General features: G+C 51.2%; 1 protein-coding gene across 3 annotated transcripts in view; it reads left to right on the top strand.

The window, feature by feature from the left end:
* CORO2B (coronin, actin binding protein, 2B) overlaps nt 1–20,974 on the top strand; it is a 117,575-nt gene that overhangs the window by 83,340 nt on the left and 13,261 nt on the right. For all 3 annotated transcript variants that reach the window (XM_011940335.1, XM_011940336.1, XM_011940334.1), the window contains exons 3-7: nt 1,879–1,995; nt 16,580–16,729; nt 17,387–17,551; nt 19,766–19,882; nt 20,400–20,504. In XM_011940335.1, the coding sequence (XP_011795725.1) occupies nt 1,879–1,995; nt 16,580–16,729; nt 17,387–17,551; nt 19,766–19,882; nt 20,400–20,504 (654 nt within the window). The remainder of the gene's footprint in view (nt 1–1,878; nt 1,996–16,579; nt 16,730–17,386; nt 17,552–19,765; nt 19,883–20,399; nt 20,505–20,974) is intronic.

The following is a 20,974-nucleotide window of genomic DNA, read 5'->3' as shown; positions in this document are numbered from 1 at the left end:
ATGAGCCGATAGAGATGCAGGCAGGAAGTGGTGGGGAAGAGGTCGTGGCAGGACACACACTCTGAAATAACTCTTCTTCATCTCACTGGGAAGTGCTAGGCATGTGCAGTAGCAAGGACTTGGCAGAAATTGGTTCTCTTCCTCCTCATTATTATGATGAGGAATCTGAAGGAGACAGCGGTGTGACCTCCTAGACCTCCCTCTTTTCTGACCACCTACCCACTGTTAGCAGACGGACAGTAACTGGAGAAACCTCCTTGCTTCCTCTCCTTCAAACTTCCCAAAAAAGTAGCATGAAAAAGACCTGAGAGATGGAAGCATAGCTTCTGCCTATTCCCCCTCCCTTCTCTGCCACCTTTGTAGCCGCTAAACATGGAACAGCTCTTCCACACCCATCCACACCGCTTGTTCCATCCTTTTGTGGACTCACCCCCTCCTAGGAAATCATGAACTGAGCACCTACTGGGTACCAGACCTGTAAGGGGCTGGAGATTCAGAGACGAGGATGACACAGACTCTGTCCTCAGTTGCTCACAGGCAAACAGAACCAAACTACAAATCAGATCTGGTTGTGGTTTTGTTTGTTTGTTTGTTTGTTTGTTTTGAGACAGGGTCTCGCTCTGTCACCCAGGCTGGAGTGCGGTGGCACAATCTCGGCTCACTGCAACCTCCGCCTCCTGGGTTCAAGCGATTCTCCTGTCGGCCTCCTGAGTAGCTGGGATTACAGGCGTGTGTCACCATGCCTGGCTAATTTTTGTATTTTTAGTAGAGATGGGGTTTCTCCATGTTGGCCAGGCTGGGCTCAAACTCCTGACCTCAGGTGTTCTGCCCGCCTTGGCCTCCCAAAGTACTGGGATTACAGGCGTGAGCCACCGCACTCGGCTTGGTTGTGTTATGGAGGGAAGCACAGAATGCTGCGAGAGCACAGAGGAAGAGATCTTCACCCACTAAGGTATCAGGGAGGACTTTCTGGAGGAGGTGTTATCTAAGCTGTACAATAGTAAGTGCTGTCATGTATTGAGCATTTACTGATATTCTCTTCACTAAGTGCTTTGCTGTGCATATTGGCTCACATAATTTCACAACAATGCTAAAAAGTAGACATCGCTATTCTCATTTTAGAGAGAGGAAACCGAGGCTCAGAGAAGTTCATTAACTTTCCTAAGGCCACAACTTTCACTGCTAAAAGGTAGCAGAGCTGTGATTCAAACACAGGCCTGTGTGACTCTGAAGCCTATGCTTTCAACCACAGGGTACTGTATACCGGTGTTGAAGATGTACACTGTACAAGGATGCTCGTTCATATCGTGGAGAGAATGGCTTGTGTAAGAGTGTATAGGCGGACCCAGAGATTCAGGCCTCTCCGCTGACTCCCGGTGCAGCAGGAAAGAGCCTCCTCCTGATCCAAACCTGACTATGCCCTGGGGGAAGCAGGGAGTGTGGGCCCCAGGGAGAGTAGGTGCCGCCCAGCGTCTGGGTGTGCGTCAGCGGGGCAGAACGTGGGCCTGTGTGTGTGCCACCAGGGCTACTGCCCGTCAGGCTTTGGTCATTCCAGTTTGACTTTAAACACTTTTACGTCGTGCAGGGGCACCTTTTCCTCATTTGCAGAGGTGTGTATGAACGAGCAGCAGCCTGCCCCACCACGGCTGTGCGGCCTCCCTGCACCATTCAGTATTGGGGAGGACACAGCCACAGAACAATGTGGCCCAGCCTGACTTGGCCCAGCAGTGCCCAAAGACAAAAATAAAACACAGGTGATTCCTCCAGGACCTTCCAGTCCAGTTGAGAGGCCCAGAAAAAAGGCACTCCATTCAAGGCCACCCCAGGGCCATCAAACTAATCTCCTTCTCTCTCTCTCTCTCTCTCTCTCCTCTGCAGACAGGCAGGATTGAGCCCAACTACCCCAAGGTCTGCGGCCACCAGGGCAATGTGCTGGATATCAAATGGAACCCCTTCATCGACAACATCATTGCCTCGTGCTCGGAGGACACGTCGGTGAGCGGAGGGGTGCTCCTGGAGGAGGGTGGGCTCAGGCCCTTCCCTGCTTCCTCGGGAGGCCTCTCTTCCTCCCCTCCCCTCCCCTCCTCCTTCGCCCTTTGCCCTTCTTTTCCTCCTCTTTGTCATCCTTCCAGCAAGCCCTACGATGGGGATGGGATGGGAGCTAGGAAAGAACCAAGGGAAAAAAATCTCTGCTGGATTCCACAGATCTGTGTTTTCAGTGTGATTGAGCTTGGAGGTGTTGCTTTTGTAGGTGAGAATTAGAATTTAAAAATTAGGCGTGTGATTCAGCATTCGTCTATGCTCTCTAAAGAAGGGCAAGGGAAAGAATATGAACAAGGAGGGAGGGAGAAAAGGAAGGAACTGGATGGGCGTGAGGAAAGGAGCGCCTGTTCTTTGCAGCCTGGGCAGGGTAAATGTACCCTCTGCTTTGTCCTCTCTGAGTCGTGGTTTCTAGGAAAGGAGACTTAGCTGAGAGAAGAGTCCTGACTTTTCCAAGGACCCACACTGGTGACCCAAAATTTGAACTCCATGTGTCCCAGCATTCAATGAGAAGAGAGAAGAAACAGGAGAAGGGAGATAAGTAAGAGAGATCAGGGAGGAGACAAAGAGAACAGGGAGAGAAGAGATAGGAGAAATGGAGACGGGAGGGAAAGGGGGAAAGAGACAATTTAGAGAGAAGGATAAAGAATCCAGGGAAAGTGGCCTGGGCACAGTGGGTTCATAACTGTAATCCCAATGTTTTGGGAGGCCAAGGCAGGAGGATCACTTGAGGCTAGGAGTTTGAGACAGCCTAGGCAACATAGTGAGACCCCCATCTCTACAAAAAAATTGAATTAAAAAAATAAATAAACTAGCTGAGTGTGGTGGTGCACACCTGTAGTCCCAGCTACTAGGAAGGCTGAGGTGGGATAATCACTTGAGCCTGGAAGGTCAAGGCTGCAGTGAGCTGCGATTGCACCACTGCACTCCAATTTGGGTGACAGAATGAGACCCTATCTCAAAAAAAAAAAAAAAAAAAAAAAGAGTTCAAGCATGGTGGCACATGCCTATAATCCCAGCACTTTGGGAGGCTGAGGCAGGTGGATCATTTGAGGTCAGGAGTTCAAGACCAGCTTGGCCGACATGGTGAAACCCCATCTCTACTAAAAATACAAAAATTAGCCAGGCATGGTGGCCTACCCCTGTAATCCCAGCTACTCGGAAGGCTGAGGCAGGAGAATCACTTGAACCTGGAAGGCGCAGGTTGCAGTGAGCTGAGATCGCACCACTGCACTCCATGCATTCCAGCCTGGGCGACAGAGCAAGACTGCCTCAAAAAAAAGAGAGAATCTAGGGAAAGTAAAATTTGAAACTGCGTTCTGCCCACTCCTTCCTCAGACTCTACCAACTTTCACCAGTGGAGGTAGGGTCAGAGGTGCTGGCAGTGGCCTTCCAGAGGGAGGGTCCCATACTGTGTTCCACACTGCCCCTGAGCAGCATCCGTACACCAGCTTGGAAGAAAGAGATTTCAGAGCCTCAACTGAGCTGGTGAGGAGGGCCCTTGTGTTCCCAGATGAAGGAGGATCCGCCTTAGCCCCTGATGTTCCCAGGCAAAGGAAGATCCCAGCCTTTTAGTCAGGCCACAAGCATCCACCTGATGCTCACTGGCAGAGCCTGGGTACCGGTCAGATTTTCAGGAATGTTGGAATGGAAAGGAACTTCAGAGCTCATGTCTCCCTGTCTTCCCAGACTGGACTGTGAGCTCTTGGGAGCAGAGACCATAACCTATTTGGTTCTGCATCCCATGCATCCAGCACAGGGCCTGGTACCTAATAAATGCTTAGTAGGTGTTGGGTAGGATCGATGGATGCATGGATGGATGGATGGATGGATGGATGGATGATTGGATGGATAGATGGATGGATGGATTGTTGGATGGATGGATGGATGGATGGATGGATGGATTGTTGGATGGATGACCACATTGATGGATAGAGAGATGAACAAGTAGATGGATGATAGATGAATGAATGAAATAATGGATAAGTAAGTAGATGACTGTATGACAATTGGGAAGGTGGATGAATGAAAGATAAACAAATGAACAAGTAAATTAATATAGTCCATCTAATCAGCTGTCCAAAGAAAGAGAGATTCACAGTAAATAGCCTCCATCAGTTCACATGCTGGGGGTGAACGTCAGCTGACACAGTACCTAGTACATGGGAGAGTGGTGAGGAGGTGACTGGAAGGGTGGAGTATGCTTGACCAGCTCAGAATCCATCACAGAGGGCTCCTGAGAGTGGCAGCAGTGAAGGCAGGGCCCTTGGGAGCAGAGAGAGCAAGAGCCTGTAGTGAAGACAGTCCATCAGTCTTCAGCAGCCCCAAAACCAAATTAGGGACTGTGGTCAGGGATCAGGACATAGGCAGGCCAGGGCTGCAGAAGGAAGGGCACAGATGCTGGAGCTGGGGGACACAGAGAGTTCACCGGTTGCTTCCTGGGCTGGGAAGGAGGCAGATGAGCTGGTGGAGGCTGGAGAGCCCAATGGCCAGCACAAGAGACCTGGGCTCAGTGGGAAAGAGGGCAGGTGGAGGTGCTGCCCATCCTTCTCTCCGGGGTTCAGGGAGCCCAAGAAAGAATGCAGTGACCACAGCTGGCTCCATCCCTGCCTGCTGAGGTGCCAGGAGAGTTACGGGAAGGGCTGACCCCAGCTGGGGTCACCAGTCAGCAGGTAGTAGACGCCCCTGGAACTCAGGACTGCTCCTCTACCCACTCTGGGCTGGGCCTTTCGCATACATTTAGCTCTTAGAGCCACTCTGTGAGACAGGCATTGCCACCCCCAAACTGAGGATTGGTAGGTAGGTCACAAGCCAGGAAGTAGAGGAGCAGCTATTTTACCTGGCCCACTCACTGCAGAGCCCATGCTCTGCCAAACTTCCTTGCCACAGACAGCCAATGCCATCTCCCAGCGGCTCCTGTCTTACCCAGAGACCCAGCTAGGATAAGAGATGAGCAGTGCCCGTCTTGATGTAGAGGGGACAAAGTAGACCAGCGCTCCTGAAATCACTGGCCACCCAGGTTCCTCCTCAGGTCTCAATTTCTCCTGCCTGGCTCAGGGTGAGAAGGATCTGCCCAGTCTTAGCTTGGCATCTTATTTAACCTGATATGTGCCTCATGCTCCAGGACCCCAGCTTGTAAACAAGACATCCATGGTTTGCGTCCAAGAAAAACCTAAGGCTGCTTCCCTGGCCACATGAGCCAAGAGACTCTCTTCAGTTTTGCACACACTGACTGAGAGAGCACGGTATGCCTCACACCACCCTGGCTGCTGGGGTCCAAAGAGCTCAACCATGGGATCTGGTAGACCTGGGCTGGAATCTCAGCTTCACCATTTACCATCTGGGTGGCCAAGGGAGTGTTACTTGGCCTCTCTGAGCCTCGCCTTTGCTCGTCTCTGAAACAGTAAGATACCTCCCTTTGGCTATTGTGATGAAGATGAAGGTTAGCCTGTGCCCCGTAGTATGCCTCTCCCTTCGTCAATGCCTGCTCATCTCACTCCTGCTCTGGAAACACCCCTAGCAGAGGGGCAGAGGGGCAGAGGGGCAGGGCCCACCCCACCCACCAAAAGGTGGTGCAGAATGAGGTCATTGCATCCACCAAGGTCAAACAAAGGGCCATGCACACAGGATTAGTTTTGAGCAAGGTGCAGAGAGAAGAGGTAGTTAGCTGGACTTTGGAGAAGCAGGACATTGACAGACAGAAAAAGGGTTAGAGAAGGAGTCCCAGGAAGACACCCAGTATATCCAGTGTGCTTGGCCTGGAGAGAATGCATATACAGTGTACTTAGAAAAGGGAGAGTCATCTGGTGTGGCTGGAGCCCTGGCGTGGTGGTCAGTGAGAGGAGCGGGCAGGAAGGGAGGCTGCGAAGGGCAGTTGGGCCCAAGGAGAGAAGGCTTAGGATGCAGGGTGAGCAGCCCAACTTTGCAGTGAGACCTGTGCTTCTCAAACCATCTGAGCATCAGTGGACCCTACCGAGTGTGGTGCGTGGGAGACACCAGTGGACCCTACCGAGTGTGGTGCATGGGAGACACTACACGCTCCACGGAACCAGGGAAGGGGACCTGTGTGGATGGAGGGGGTCACAGACAGCTTTATGGAGGACATGGGACCTGAGCTAGCTGGATACAGGTGAATCAGTGGAGAGAGGGGAATAGCGGAGGGGTGTGGCTGGAGGAGTGAAGGGAAGGGACATGGGCTCAGAGCACAGGAAGGGAGGGGCTGGCCTGGGCTGCTGATCCAGAGACAAGGAGATTAAGTCTCTGGATCAGAGAGGAACTAAGCTCTTGCTCCGGCTGCCAGGCCAGCTGCCCCAGAAGTACAGCCCTGAACCCCATCTTGCCCGGGTGTCCACCCCTCCCCACCTCGGGGCTAGGGATCTTGGCATTGAAACCAACAGGTCCCTGAGGCTGGATCCCAGTCTCTCCTGGAGGAGGCACTCTGAGACCCTGAGGGAGGTGCCTTGCCCAAGGTCACACAGACAGCCTATGTCCTAGGAAGGTCCCCTGACTCCCAGTCTGCACTCTCAGCCTCTCACTGGTGGCCCTGGTTCTACAAAGGAGGAAGCTGAGGCTCAGGGCCATGGTGGACTGGGCTGATGGTTCAGATTCATCCACACTCAACATTGACATCACAGCGCCTGCTCTCCTCAGGGCCCAACCTGGATGCTGGGGGAAAGCACAGGAGAGGCAGCCCCCGCTGCAGCCTGGGAGGGGCTGGGGCGTAAAGGAAATGGAGTTTGCAGCTTCCAGGGGGTGGACAGGAGGTCAGCACTGCTGCCAGGCCCTTCCCACGGCCTCCCTACCTCCATCAAAGCGCCTGAGGCACAGGCCACCTAGGCACCCTCCCTCCACTCATTCCAGCTGGAATGGTCAACTTGCTGCACACCAGACACGACATTCAGACCCAGGGTTGGGAGGTCAGTCAGCAAAGCTGCTGTGTGTGCCAGGCACTATGCTACATACAGGACTGGGGACAGTGCCAGCCCACAGGGGCCCAGAGGGAAGCTCTTCACAGCAAGTCTGGACCAGTTCCCCTGGTAGTGTCTGCCCATTTCACCCCCAGCCCGCCACGTCCCTCTACTTGTCTCTCAGAACATTCAGAGGACACTGGTGGAATTTCACGAGCCCTGATTTCCCCATCTCCTTCCCCATATCCCCCAGTCCTGCAACCTCCAGTGAAATCAATCCCCGTCCCCCAAGATCCATTTCCCCTCCCTGAGCAGGAGGAGGTCCTCTGGAGTCTAGCCTCCATCCCGCCAGGGATCCAGCAGAACATACCCAGGCCCTTCCCCAGGGGCTTCGGGCCCGAGGGCGGGCTGGGGGCCATAACTCTCCCTGGCATCTGGCAGAATCCAGTTCTTTCCGCTGCTGGGTGATGTCACCTATTGTTGAAGGCTATGCTTTTTATAGCTTCTGCCGCAGCTAGGGAGGGCGGCTGGCAGGCGGCAGGGAAGGGCGCTATCGGTTTCCAAGCCTCGTGCTCCCAGCCCTTCTCCGGGGGGCCAGCAGCCGCGGAAGGAGAGAGGTTTCTGTCATCTCAAGGAGAGGGAGAGAGTGATCCCAGGAGAGAAGGAGGAGGGAGAAGAGGCAGGTGCCTCTTGCTGGTGGGCCAAGCTCCACATCTTTCCTTTGCCTTTTATTCAGGCTCCTCCATCCTGTGTCTGCTCTCCTCACCCTGTATATGATGCCCCTCCCTGAGGAGCTGGGGGCGGGATGGACAGGATGTCAGCCCTGCTGGAAGCCACCCACCACCCTGCCTCCCGCACACCCCCGCCTCCCGAGCTCCCGATACTTCTTGGAGCTGGAAGGGAGTGATGCACTTTCATAGAGGTAGAAGGAAGGTAGCTCTGAGGGGCCAGTGAGCTGAGTGAGTCTTCACCAATGATTTAGCAGCCACAGAGAAAGCAGCAGTATGGCTCCATGGCTAAGCAGCCAGGCTCAGGAGTCCCTAGGCCTACGTTCAAGTCCTGGCTCTGCCACTTCCAGGCTCTGTGATCTAGGACTAGTTTCTTTACCTCTCTGAGTACCAGTTGCCTACTACCCTAAAATAGGGATCATCTCGGGCTCTGGGAACTAGATGAATATAAAAGTGTTTTGTGTCCCCTAAGAACTCCATAGACATTAACTGTCACTTTCTTTTCCTTAAGTGAGGGCCCAAGAGTTTAAATAACTTGCCCAGGCCGGGCACTGCGGCTCATGCCTGTAATCCTAACACTTTGGGAGGCTGAGGTGGGTGGATCGCCTGAGGTCAGTAGCTTGAGACCAGCCTGGCCAACATGATAAGCGGAAGGACAGATCATGTCCTCCTCAGGGGGTTGGGTTCAGCCCAGGGAAGAAGGAAAAATCAGGTACGGGCACGGGCAGAGTGTGGAAGAGAGGAGGAGGGTAGTCTGCCTGATTCCGGTTCCGAGTTTGAACCCCAGCTCCTCCTTTCCCAGCTGTGACACCTGGGCAAGTTTCCTCACCTCCGTGGGCCTCATTTCCTTATCTGTGCAAGGACAGTCATTAGTAGAGTCATAATAATAATAGGCGGCAGTGTCCTTTCATGCATCCAGCACCACAACGACCACTTCATGCATCCTCTAGCAGCGCCCTCCCAGGACTCACAGCAGTAGATGCTCAACAATGTTTCCTTCTGGGTCCTCAGTTCACCCCTCCTACCTCCCTGGGTTTGGTGGGATTTGTTTCCCATATTGGGAAACAGTGAGTCTGGTGCTCAGAAGATGTCAGAATCGAGGGAGACTTTGAGATTCTACCTCTTGTTTAGATGAATGATGATAAACTCAATTTTTAGAATGAACAGAATGATTGACAAGAAACAGGGAGGAGAGAGCTCCAGGAGCCTCCTGGCCCCTAAGCAAACACCTTCAGTTTTCTCTTCACTGCAGGAGACATCACAGTTACTGTGCTCTTGGACCCAGGCATCATCTCTGTGGATTGGTTAGCTGGAAATCTTGGAGCCAATGATTGTGTATTGTATACAGCTAAATTGGAGGCTTCTCGAGGGCAGAATCTATATATATATTTTTTTTTTAAGACAGAGTCTCACTTTGGCACCCAGGCTGGAGTGCTGTGACACTATCTCGGCTCACTGCAACCTCCGCCTCCTGAGTTCAAGTGATTCTCATGCCTCAGCCTCCCAGGTAGCTGGGACTATAAGCCCATGCCACCACTCCCAGCTCATTTCTGTGTTTTTAGTAGAGACGGGGTTTCACCATGTTGGCCAGGCTGGTCTCGTACTCCTGGACTCAAGTGATCCACCCACCTTGCATCCCAAAGTTCTGGGATTGCAGGAGTGAGCCACTGCGCCCAACCCAGAAACTATATCTTTTTTTTTTTGAGACGGAGTCTTGCTCTGTCACCAGGCTGGCATGCAGTGGTGCAATCTCAGCTCACTGCAACCTCCAACTCCCTGGTTCAAGTGATTCTCCTGCCTCAGCCTCCTGAGTAGCTGGGATTTACAGGCACGTGCCACCACGCCCCAGCTAATTTTTGTATTTTTAGTAAAGATAGGGTTTCACCATGTTGGCCAGGCTGGTCTTGATCTCCTGACCTCAAGTGAACTGCCCACCTGGGCCTCCCAAAGTGCTGGGATTACAGGTGTGAGCCACTGCACCCAGCCCAGAAACCATATCTTATACTGTCCTGTCACTCCCCACACTACCCCAAAACAGATTTGTTTGTTTTTTGAAGTAGCTACTAAAGGGTTAAATATCAGATCTTCTCCTGGCTGCTTAGGCCCGTGGTGAACTCCAGCTCCTCCTGTGAACTTCTGTAGCACATATACAGACATTGGGTCCTGTCTGCTTGCTGTAGTGTGTAATAAGCAGCAGATCCCTTAAATGGAGTAATCTGCCCCTTAGGAACAGTGTCATCAGAGGGACTAACAGTCCTAGCCCTAAGTCACGAGCAGTCATGACCCTCAACGTGTCAGAAAGCAGACATCCAACCAGACACCTCCAGAATCATGTAAGCATTTTAAAGATGAAGTTTATGCTGCATTCCATAAAATGGAGACATACTTCATAACGTATGTATTGACTATACAGGGGGCAACAAAGTGCACATGAAAAATATAACTTGGCCAGGCTCAGTGGCTCATGCCTGTAATCCCAGCGCTTTACGAGGCCAAGATGGGCAGATCGCTTGTGCTTAGGAGTTCGAGACCAACCTGGGCAACATGGCAAAACCCTGTCTCCACACACACACACACACAAACACAAATATTAGCTGGTCATGGTGGTGCACATCTGTAGTTTCAGCTACTTAGGAGGCTAAGGTGGGAGGATGACCTGATCCTGGGAGGTGGAGGTTGCAGTGAGCCGAAATTGCACCACCGCACTCCAGCCTGGGTGAGAGAGCAAGACCCTGTCTGAAAAAGAAAAGAAAACTATAACTCAATTACATCTAAAGTTTAACCACTATAAAACTTGGGTATGATCCTTAATTAATATTAAGTAAGCATCCTTAAGTGTTATTCTTTGGTCATCTGCTTGGTAGTGTATACATTTTATCTTTACTTAGTATTTATAGCAGCTCTGCTGTATGGGTATAATTATCCTTACAGGTGTGAAGACAGATGTTCAGAGAGACTAAGAAACTTGGGGAAAATCTCACAGCCAATAAGGTCAGAGCCTGGATTCTAACGGAGCTGTCAGACCACAAAGCTTCTTGCTTGTTGGCCAGCTGCTCCCTTTCCCATGTGCAGGGACAGTTGGTTTTGCAGCTTTATTAACTGTGCTTATCAGCTGCCTTGCCTTTGCCTTGTCTGCAGTGTCTGCTGTCTCCCCAGAGGACTGACAGCTACTTGAGACTAAGAACCGTTCCCCCATATCTAATCTGTTTGGCACAGAGAGGACCCGGGTATGTTCTGTTGGGTTGAATATCACTGAGTTAAACAAGGCTCTGACCCAGGGACCTGTGAAGGGGACAGTCCCCAGCAAGGCTGGCTTGCTGGAGAGAGTGGTTTTGCCACTTCTCCCCACCCTTTCCTTCCAGAAATCCAGTTTGGCAAATGCTACTGAGTTTCCTGTTGAATTGAAGTAACCTCCCAGAGCAACCTCTGAGCAGATCTGCAGGGCTCCTCCCATGCCTTATCCACTCTTTGTTTTCAACAAAACCTTTGAATACTAAGGGACTGGAATTCCTTTCCCAGCTACTCAGGCCCACTGTGAACTCCAGCTCCTCCTCTGAGCTTTGTAGCATGTGGTGCTACTGTTTGCTGTAGCCATGGGTCAAGCAGAGCCAGCCTCCTTCTCCCAGTAATGTATTCAGTGATGTCAAAGCAGAAAAGTTTGGAAGATTAACTAATACTATCTAAATATGCAGATGAAGGTCGGGTACCGTGGATCACTTGAGGTCAGGAGTTCAAGACCAGCCTGGCCAACATGGTGAACCCTCATCTCTACTAAAAGTACAAAAATTAGCTGGGCGTGGTGGTGGGCGCCTATAATCCCAGTTACTTGGGAGTCTGAGGCAAGAAAATTGCTTGAATCCAGGGGACGGAGGTTTCAGTGAGCTGAGATCACACCACTTCACTCCAGCCTGGGCGAAAGAGCGAAACTCCATCTCAAAATAAATAAATAAATAAATAATAAAGTAAATGTGCAGATGAGAAAACCAGGACCCAGGGAGGGAAGTGGTTGGTATCAAATGGGGATAAAGCAAGGCACCTGTCTCCCTCTCTGTGGGATATTTATTCATCTGAGTCCCCCAAGCCCTGCCTGAGACCCTACATCCAACAGTTCTTGGTGAAAACAGCTCTCTTGGTTTCCATCTGTAGCCCTGCATTCCATGAGACTTGAATCCAGTCAAGGGGCTGGAGCCTGGGCACAGACACAGCTACCCCCATCGCCCATCCCCTGGGCTTAGCCCCTAGGCTCCTAGGCAGACCTGTCACCCCAGCATATCAGCTCGTGTATCTAGAAGGCTTCATGCTTCCAAGAGCTCTGCACCCAGTTTAGTTGAACCCACACACCTCTAACAGGTACAGTCTCTATTTTCTGGATGAGGAGCCTGAGCCTCAAGACAGGTTAACTGGCTTGTTCAAAGTCACCCAGCTAGTAAATAAGATTGGAGCCTTGGCTGGGGCTCACTCCACAGCCCCCCAGGTGAGTCTACCTTACCCCGACATAGGTTTAACCCAGAGATACCTAAGTTACTGGGTTGCTCAGGAATTAGGGTGTCCTGGGAAAGTGTTTTTTTCTGAGACTCTGGGCCCAAGCAGAGCTTCTTTGAGCCTCAGTGACGAGATATGACACACATGACCTCTGGCCTCCTCTGCCACCAGCCAGCCTGCTACGAGCAAGGCTGACCCTCCTGCAGTTTCCCTACCTGCTGCGCCTGACCCCACACACGCTGGGCATTTTTCTGCCTCCTTACCCTTTCCAACATCCCAACCTGTCTTTTCAAACTTAGTTCAACATCCTCTCTTCCAACACTGCTTTCCCAGACTCTCCCACCCCGGTGCCCCTAACAGCTGGGTTCAAGCTTTCCGAACAGCTCTGTGCCCCCACAGCCTCTCCGTCTGCCTGCACCACTCAGTGCTGCTCAAGAGCAGGCATGGGCAAGTTCAACACCACACCCCACTGGCTCATAGGAGGCCCTTGGGAGGTGTTAGCGGAGTTAATGAGCCTCAACTTTTGGTTTCAAAGATCTTTCTTGATGGCCGGGGGCAACTATTCTGCCTCAGTCAATGCTTATGTACCAAGATACAGTGTGAGACGTCCCTAGACAGAATCCTCTGCCCCCAAACATCTCATCCCTTTGAGGTTGAAAGCTTCAGAGCTTCCTACTTAAGTGCAAACAAGGGTAGCCAATAGACATGAGAAAAGATGCCTGGTTTTTTTTTTTCTTTTTTTTTTTTTTTCGAGACGGGGTCTCACTCTGTCACCCACGCTAAAGTGTAGCGGCGTGATCATAGCTCACTGCAGCCTCGTCTTCCTGGGCTCAGGCGATCTTCCTGCCTTAGCCTTCCCAGTGCCTGGGACTACAGGCACATGCCACCACATCCAGCTAATTTTTTCCTTTTTGGTAGAGATAGCAGTCTCACTATGTTGCCCAGGTTGGTCTTGAACTCCTGGGCTCAAGCAATCCTCCCGCCTAGGCTTCTTATTTTGAGACGGAGTCTCACTCTGTTGCCCAGGCTGGAGTGCAGTGGCACAATCTTGGCTCACTGCAAGCTCCGCTTCCCAGGTTCCAGCGATTTCTCCTGCCTCAGCCTCCTGAGTAGCTGAAATTACAGGCGTGAGCCACCACACCCAGCTACCGCCTAGGCTTCTTAAAGTGCTAGGATTACAGACGTGAGCCACCACGCCTGTCCTCGGTATTTCTAAGAATGGAAGGAACGCAAATCCAAACACCAGGTGGCATTTTTGACCTATCAGATGGGTAAAAATCCAGTTTTTTAAAGGTATAGTTTTAGAGGCATAATGAAGCAGTCTCAGACTCTGTGGGTTAAAAACTAGGACAGTTTTTGGGGACAGTTTTACAGTAACTATAAAAAATATGAAACACTTCTAGCCATTTTCCTACAAGAATATCCACACTAAGGCACAAACTTGTATTTCGAGCGTGTTCGTCATAGAATGAATTGTAATCATGAAAAAAAAGTGAACAGAACTTAGATGTCAATTAATAGAGGTCGATTAAATTCATCATGGAATGGTCATACAACAGATGCCTCTCTGGCCACTTCAAAAGATAAGGTAGATGTTCATGGAGTGGTGTGGAAAGATGCCCACTATCTGTTATGTGAGAAGAGCAAGTTGAAAGAGAACATGTGTCATAGTATCCCTTCTGGGTAAAAAGAAAGAAGCGTGTGTGTCTACGTGTCTATGTCTGTCATAGGCGGGTGTCTAGCCCAAGCATTAGTCTCCCAGCTTCAGGGTCACCTTTCTTCAGTACATCTGGGGACAGAAGGAATGTGTTTTGTTGGTGACTACTGAGTTACGTACTCAGCAGCTTGCTCCCCCTGCACCCTCTCAGCCACGTCCAGACCAGTCTTCATCCCTGAACGCCCTCGTGCAGGGGCTGTTGAGGAAAGAACATGGGGATATTCCGGGCCCGCTATACATCACTCCCCTCCCCGCATTCCCCCCTCCCACCATCTCCCAGGACTGTGTGGGAGCGTTGGACTTTACTCGAGGTTTGGAGCCACCAAAGGGGATGACAATGGAGATGGGAAAATATTTCAAACTCTCCCCAAATTATAAACTTTTTCTCAAGTGGGCTTTTGAAATGGATTTACTGAAACTGAGAATGGTGCACCCCAGGGTGACCCCAAACCCTTGACAGAATTTGCCTCTCTTACCCTGAAACCTCCCAGTCGACAGGCACCGGAGCTGGCTCTGTGGGGGAACACACGTGAGGGAAATGCTCTTTCTTATCGTCTCAGGAGGCACCAAGAAAGAAAATTTGTCCAAAGAATGCCCTGAGGGGCACCCCAGTTCCCAGCCTTGCTCCCAGGACCTCTGGTCTGCCTTTGGCTTTCTTCCTTTTTTTTATTTTTCTGTGACAGAGTCTCACTCTGTTGCCCAGGCTAGAGTGCAGTGGTACGTTCATAGCTCACTGCAGCCTTGAACTCCTGGGCTTAAGTGATCCTCCCACCTCAGCCTCTTGAATAGCTGGGACTACAGGTGCATGCCACAACACCTGGCTGATTTTTTCAATTTTTTGTAGAGGCAGGGTCTCACTATGTTGCCCAGTCTGGTCTTGAACTCCTGGGCTCAAGTGATCCTCCTGCCTTGGCCTCCCGAAGTGCTGGGATTGCAGGCGTGAGCCACCTCACGTGGCTTTGGCTTTCTTTAACATGCTTTCTGCGTTTATTCATGGCCTTTGGAATTGGAATCAATTGACTAGTATTACATATTGATATAATGTATTAAATTGTTCCTTTAATGTTGATCATTTACAGTGCTTCTACATTTTTCATGTAAGTGATGTTGCAGTGAACATCTTCATGCATGGAGATTTTTGCTTATATTGTATTTTAAGAGTGAAGTTACTGGGTCAAAGAGTATAATATAAATGTCTTTATGGCTCCTACTAAAGATTGCCAAATTGCTTCCAAAAGAGTTACTCTGATTTATAATACTACCAACATCCATTCAATCTATAACTTCCAGCATTACCTTGCCAACACTGGCTCTTTTTATTTTTTTGGTTGGCTATTTTAGCAGATTACAAATGATATCTCAAGGCTGTTTTTCCTGTTTTTCTTCTTCCTAGCAAGGGTGGAGTTCAGATTTTCAAAAGGATTTTTTTTGTTTGTTTTATTGTTTTTTTTGTTTTGTTTTGTTTTGAGACAGGGTCTTGCTGTGTTGCCCAGGCAGGAGTGCAGTGGATCTCAGCACATTGTAACCTCCGCCCCCAGCCTCAAGGGATCCTCCCATCTCAGCCTCCCGAGTAACTGGGACTGTAGCCATGTGCCACCACACCCAGCTAATTTTTGTTTCTTTGGTAGAGACACGGTTTCGCTGTGTTGCTCAGGCTGAAAGATTCTTTTTTTTTTAAGGTGTCCTAAATTATAGTCACATGTGCTCTTTCCTCTTCAACCAGTTAGACTCTAATGAATAATATTAATGATAATAATAACAATTATAATTCCTTAGGCCTTTAGAGCACTTTGCAGTTTATAAACTGTTATACCATTGTGTCTTTTTATTCTACCAGTAGGTGTAGCAGGGCAGGGATGTTCCCCCGACTCCTCGCCCACCTTATTGATGAAATAGTTGAAGCTGTGCAGAGGAGGTTTGGTTTGAGTGACAGAAGCCCACCAGGGCTGATGTAAATAATTAGGGGGTTGATTCCAAGATTGTAGAGAAACTGCTCAGTCTCTCCCTCTCTGGGGCCACATGGTCTCCTCTCTGCTTCTCTCTGCATGTCCCATCCTCCTCTCTGCAGACCATCTTTTTCTGCTTCTTTATCAGTATCCACAAGACTGAAAATAGCTCTATCCAGGCTTTGCCCATCCTTTCAGCTCAGGCCCCACATCTGATCAATCTCTGCCTCCCAGTCCACCATCTCTCAGGAGAGACCTGGGGCCTCTCAGCCTCCCAGATGCAGTTCCCTCTGCCCAGGGGTCCATCCTGCGTGGGGGACAGAATGGGGGATAAGGCCATGTGGTTCAGACAGCCAAAGTGGGTCTGAGCAGGGTAGCAGGAAGGCAGAGTCTCCTAGGAGGATGTGGCATGTGAAGCAAGGATAGGCTTTTTAACACGCTTGCTAAAAGAGGCTCATGCATGTTCTTCTTAGTCGGGCTAGGCCACAGCAGTAGCAACATGCCAGTAATAACAGTTTTAGGTCTGCAGAGACTTCCCAGAGAAAAACCTCCCACAGGCAGAGATGGTCTCTCTTTCCTCTCTAGCCACACCCTGAGATCTCCCAGTAGGCCTCCGTCGGGCTTTGCCCATCGCCGCAAGCCAGCAGGTGCCTCATCAGGCAGATCTCTGAAAGCCTGGTGTCCGAGGGAAGGGGCACCTCTCATCAAGGGCCCTCTTGGCCATGTCCACCCAGCCTGGATCCTCATCCCCCTCTGCAGGTGCGGATCTGGGAGATCCCCGAGGGCGGGCTGAAGCGGAATATGACGGAGGCACTCCTGGAGCTGCACGGGCACAGCCGGCGTGTGGGGCTGGTCGAGTGGCACCCCACCACCAACAACATCCTGTTCAGCGCTGGCTATGACTACAAGGTATGCAGTGGGCAGGCAGCTGGGTGGAGAGGGATTGGGGAAGAGAAAGGGGCCTTTTGGGTGCCCGTGGGAAGCACTGTTGGTTCCTAAGCAACCAATATTGCCTCATCTGTTCATTTGCTCCTTCATTCATTCATTCACTATACGCAACTGAGCATCTCCTGTGCACCCTGTCATTCCTGGGGTCCACAGAGGCTGGAGGCATCTTTTCTGCCTTCTCTGGTGGTTGCTGGACTGGAGGAGAATGCCCCTTCCATGCCCACACCCTTTGCCTGGCCACTTCTTAACCAAGAGGTGGCAAAAGGGGTAACCAAAGCTGCTGGAGGGAAAAAAGTGGAGCCTCAGCCCCTAGCCCCAGGCACATCCTCAAAAAAGGTGAGCTGCCACATGGGACCTGACAAGGAACATGTATCCTTCTTGCTCTTCCATAAACTGAGCCCAGGCTGGTGCTGGGATCTGACCAAGGATATTGATGGATTTGTGTGCCAGGGATGTATCAGCCTTTCCATATAGAACTCAACAACCCCTCCTGCATCCCAGCACACCCCAGGCCCTGCATGGGGTGCTTCTCCCAGGGCAGTCCAGTGTGGACTTGGGACGAACACCCCAGGACCCTAGCAGCCACTGGCCCTGCCTCCCGCGCGTCTGCCATTGCAGGTCCTCATCTGGAACCTGGATGTGGGCGAGCCGGTGAAGATGATCGACTGCCACACGGACGTGATCCTCTGCATGTCCTTCAACACGGACGGTAGCCTGCTCACCACCACGTGCAAGGACAAGAAGCTACGCGTGATCGAGCCCCGCTCTGGCCGTGTTCTGCAGGTGGAACCCTACATTTTTTGAGATTGAAGGGGAAGGTATTGAGGGCTGGGGCTCAGCTTTCAGCAGGCCTGGAAAAAAAAAAGGCTGTGTCAGCCCCCTTTTCCAGTGCATCTCACTGCACCTCTGTTGAACAACTTTGGCTCTCCTGGACCCTTCTCAGCTCATAGGAACCCTGCCTTGTTCTGGGTGGGGAGGGACCTTTCCTGTCCCCACTGCACCCTCTACCTCCAGACAGGATTCTTCTGGCTTGCTTTGGGGGCTGAGCTGGTGACACCCTTCAGTGCATATATCCCCAGGTGTTAACCAAGTCCATCATAGGCACAGGAGGAGGAGATACTGGACTCACTGCCCAGCCACCCAATAGGATGAGCCTGGGGGAAATGGCTCAGGGTGCCAAGGTTGATGGTGAACTTAGCTCCACTTTTGGTCTTTGAATCTCCTGGGTCTTGCGTTTGAGGAAGGGGTTAGGTGCCATTTGGAAGTAAAAGCAATTACCATTTTTTGGGCACCTGCTGTGTGCTGGTCATGGAGAGAGATGGAATGGAAAATAGGGATGGTATCTGAGGTCTTCCTTCTACACAAGGAGGGATTGATGCTTGATCTGGGTTTGTTTACCTTGGAGTAGTCCAATATTACAAGACCAGAAAGTTATCTACTACTGTAGGTTGAGCATCCTAAATCCAAAAATCCAAAATCCAGAAGGCTCCAAATCCAAAACTTTTTCAGCACTGACATAACACCCGAAGGAAATGCTCGTTGGAACATTTCAGATTTTGGATTTGGGGATGTAGGGAGCTCAGCTAGTAGGTATAATGCGAATATTCTGACATCTGAAACAATCCAAAATCTGAAACACTTCTGGTCCCAAGCATTTCAGATAAGGGCTACTCAACCTGTACCACTACAAATAAGAATAATGACAGTTGCTTCGCATGATTAGTGTTAACTGACATCTGCTAAGAGCTCACTGTGTGGCCTGCACTGTGCCCGGGGCTCTGCACATTGTCTTATTTAATCCTCAGGACAACCCTCTCAGCTGAGCACTGTTACTCCTCTCATTGTATATATGAGAACACTGAACCTTAGCAAAGTTGGGAGACTTGGATCTCATGGTTCCAGGAGGAGCTGGGATTCAAACCCAGAGCCCATGACAAACAGAAAGGATGTTTATGAACAGAGAACCCCCGCCTCCAATTCACACGCGGGGCCATGAGCCCAGGGAAGGTGAAGGTCTTCTCTTGGGCTACACTTTTTTGGCAGAGCTAGAACTAGAGTTCAGAGTGAGTGACGCCAGCCAGAATATGTGCACTGCCCCATTAGTCTCTTTTCTGACCTGCTGCCAACTTACCTGAGGCCAAGGACTGTTGTGTGTTAGGAGGAAATCAAGTGTCACGAGCCAGTGGGCAGGAAAGGAGGCCCAAGACAACTCAGTTAAGGAGGCACTCCCTGATGAGGCGAGTTGTGGAGCAGTGATCGGCATGAGTCTCTTGTCCTTCCGAGCCTCAGTTTCCTCACCCTCAAAATGGGGATAATGATTTCTTCCGATAGATATTGTTACGAGGATGAAAAGCAATGCCCCTGGTGAGAGCTCCTGGAGTGGTGTAGCCCCCAACTAGACTTGGTGAAGGTTGGCTCCCCTCTCGCTCCCTGTTCCCACCTTCCCTGTGAAACGGCAGAGAAGGCATCTGTGGAGCCACTGCTGCACAGCGCTTAGAACAGTGTCCCGTGGCTGCTGTAACAAATGCCCACAGACTGGGTGGCTGAAAACAACAGAAGTGTATTCTCTCACCGTTCCAGAGGCCAGATGTCCCACATCGAGGTGGCAGCAGGGCTGTACTCCCTACAGATGCTCTAGGAGAAAACCCATTCCTTGCCTCTTCTGGAGGTTGCTGGCTCCCGTGGCTGGTGGCCACATCACTCCAGTCTCCGCCTCCAGGGTCACACACCTTCTCCCCTGTGTGTCTGTGTAATCTTACCTCTCTCCCACAAGGACCCTCATGATGGAACCCAGGATCCACCTGGATAAATCCAGGGTAATCTCATCTCCAAATCCTTAGCTTGACCACATCTGCCAGGACCCTTTTCCAAATAAGGAAACAATTGCAGGGGCCAGGGCTGAGAACATGGGTGTATCTTTTCAGTGCCACTATTCATCCCACTGCAGAACCCACATGTTGAGGACCCTGGCTCACCACTCCCCTCTGTTCCTACTAGGAGGCCAACTGCAAAAACCACAGAGTGAACCGGGTGGTATTCCTGGGGAACATGAAGCGGCTTCTCACGACAGGGGTCTCCAGGTGGAACACAAGACAGATTGCCCTCTGGGACCAGGTCAGCCACGGGGAGGCCTGCTGGGTTTGGGCTAAAGGAAGCATCATTGCCTCAGAGGTCACTTCCTCAGAAAGTCAGGAGCCTGGGCCCGCACACCAGCTTCTCATAGCATTCCCAGCGGAGAAATCAGACAGAGACCCCCAGAGGCCGAGCTTGGGTACAGAGGCTTCAAGGGACAATGTCGGCCACACCTGCAAGATGTTCACCCTCCTTTTCCAGAGTGGGGGCTGAGCTCCAGAGAGATCAAGAGACTTACCTGGGGACACATAGCAAGTAGCACGTTTGGGCGCAATGAGAACAAGTCCCTTGCCTCCTGTTTGTACGACCCTTTCCGCTGCCCCTGGCTGCTTTTCGTGACAAGAAAGTCAGTCTTGCCACCACCCATAGGACGGGCTTTTTAACATCTAGGGGAGGTCTTAACATAAAGTAGTTGCCATCCTAAGAGGCCTTGCTGGGATTTGGGGAGGGGCATACCATCCTGCCTGCAGAGAGGCTGAGACTAGCTCCTCTCCCTCAGGAGGACCTGTCCATGCCCCTAATCGAAGAGGAAATCGATGGGCTCTCCGGCCTCCTGTTCCCCTTCTATGATGCTGACACCCACATGCTCTACCTGGCTGGAAAGGTAGTAGGAGGCGGGGGAGGGCCTGGGGCAACCTATGGGAGAGCCCTGCCTTCATTGCACCCCCGCAACTGCCCCACCCCCTTGAGAATAGCCAGCCTAACCTCTCTGGTGTTCCCTGACCCAACCCAAGTTCCTGGGCCTCACCTCTCTCAGTCACACCTGCCCTCAAGTCTGACACCCATTCTTACTCAAGTGTCTGCTACCAAGAATTCCTTCAAAGGTGAGCTGGAGTGGGTTTTACATTGGAGTAAAGATCAGAGCCTGCAGCGTAGTCAGTGATGAATGATGGAATTTGAGATACCCACCAGGAGATCCTTGGTGAATATAACTTTGTTTGTCAGAAAGGCTGTCTACACATACACACTCACATCAGCCCATCCACCTCCACCTCCACCCGCAGTGAGTCCACTGTGGTGCACCCACTAGGAGCCTAGAAGCCAGGTTTCCTTGTTTTTTTTTAACCACCCATG

The sequence above is a fragment of the Colobus angolensis genome, unplaced genomic scaffold, assembly GCF_000951035.1.
Source record: "Colobus angolensis palliatus isolate OR3802 unplaced genomic scaffold, Cang.pa_1.0 Scaffold19, whole genome shotgun sequence".
Classification (NCBI taxonomy): domain Eukaryota; kingdom Metazoa; phylum Chordata; class Mammalia; order Primates; family Cercopithecidae; genus Colobus; species Colobus angolensis.
This window is presented reverse-complemented; position numbering and strand designations above follow the sequence as displayed.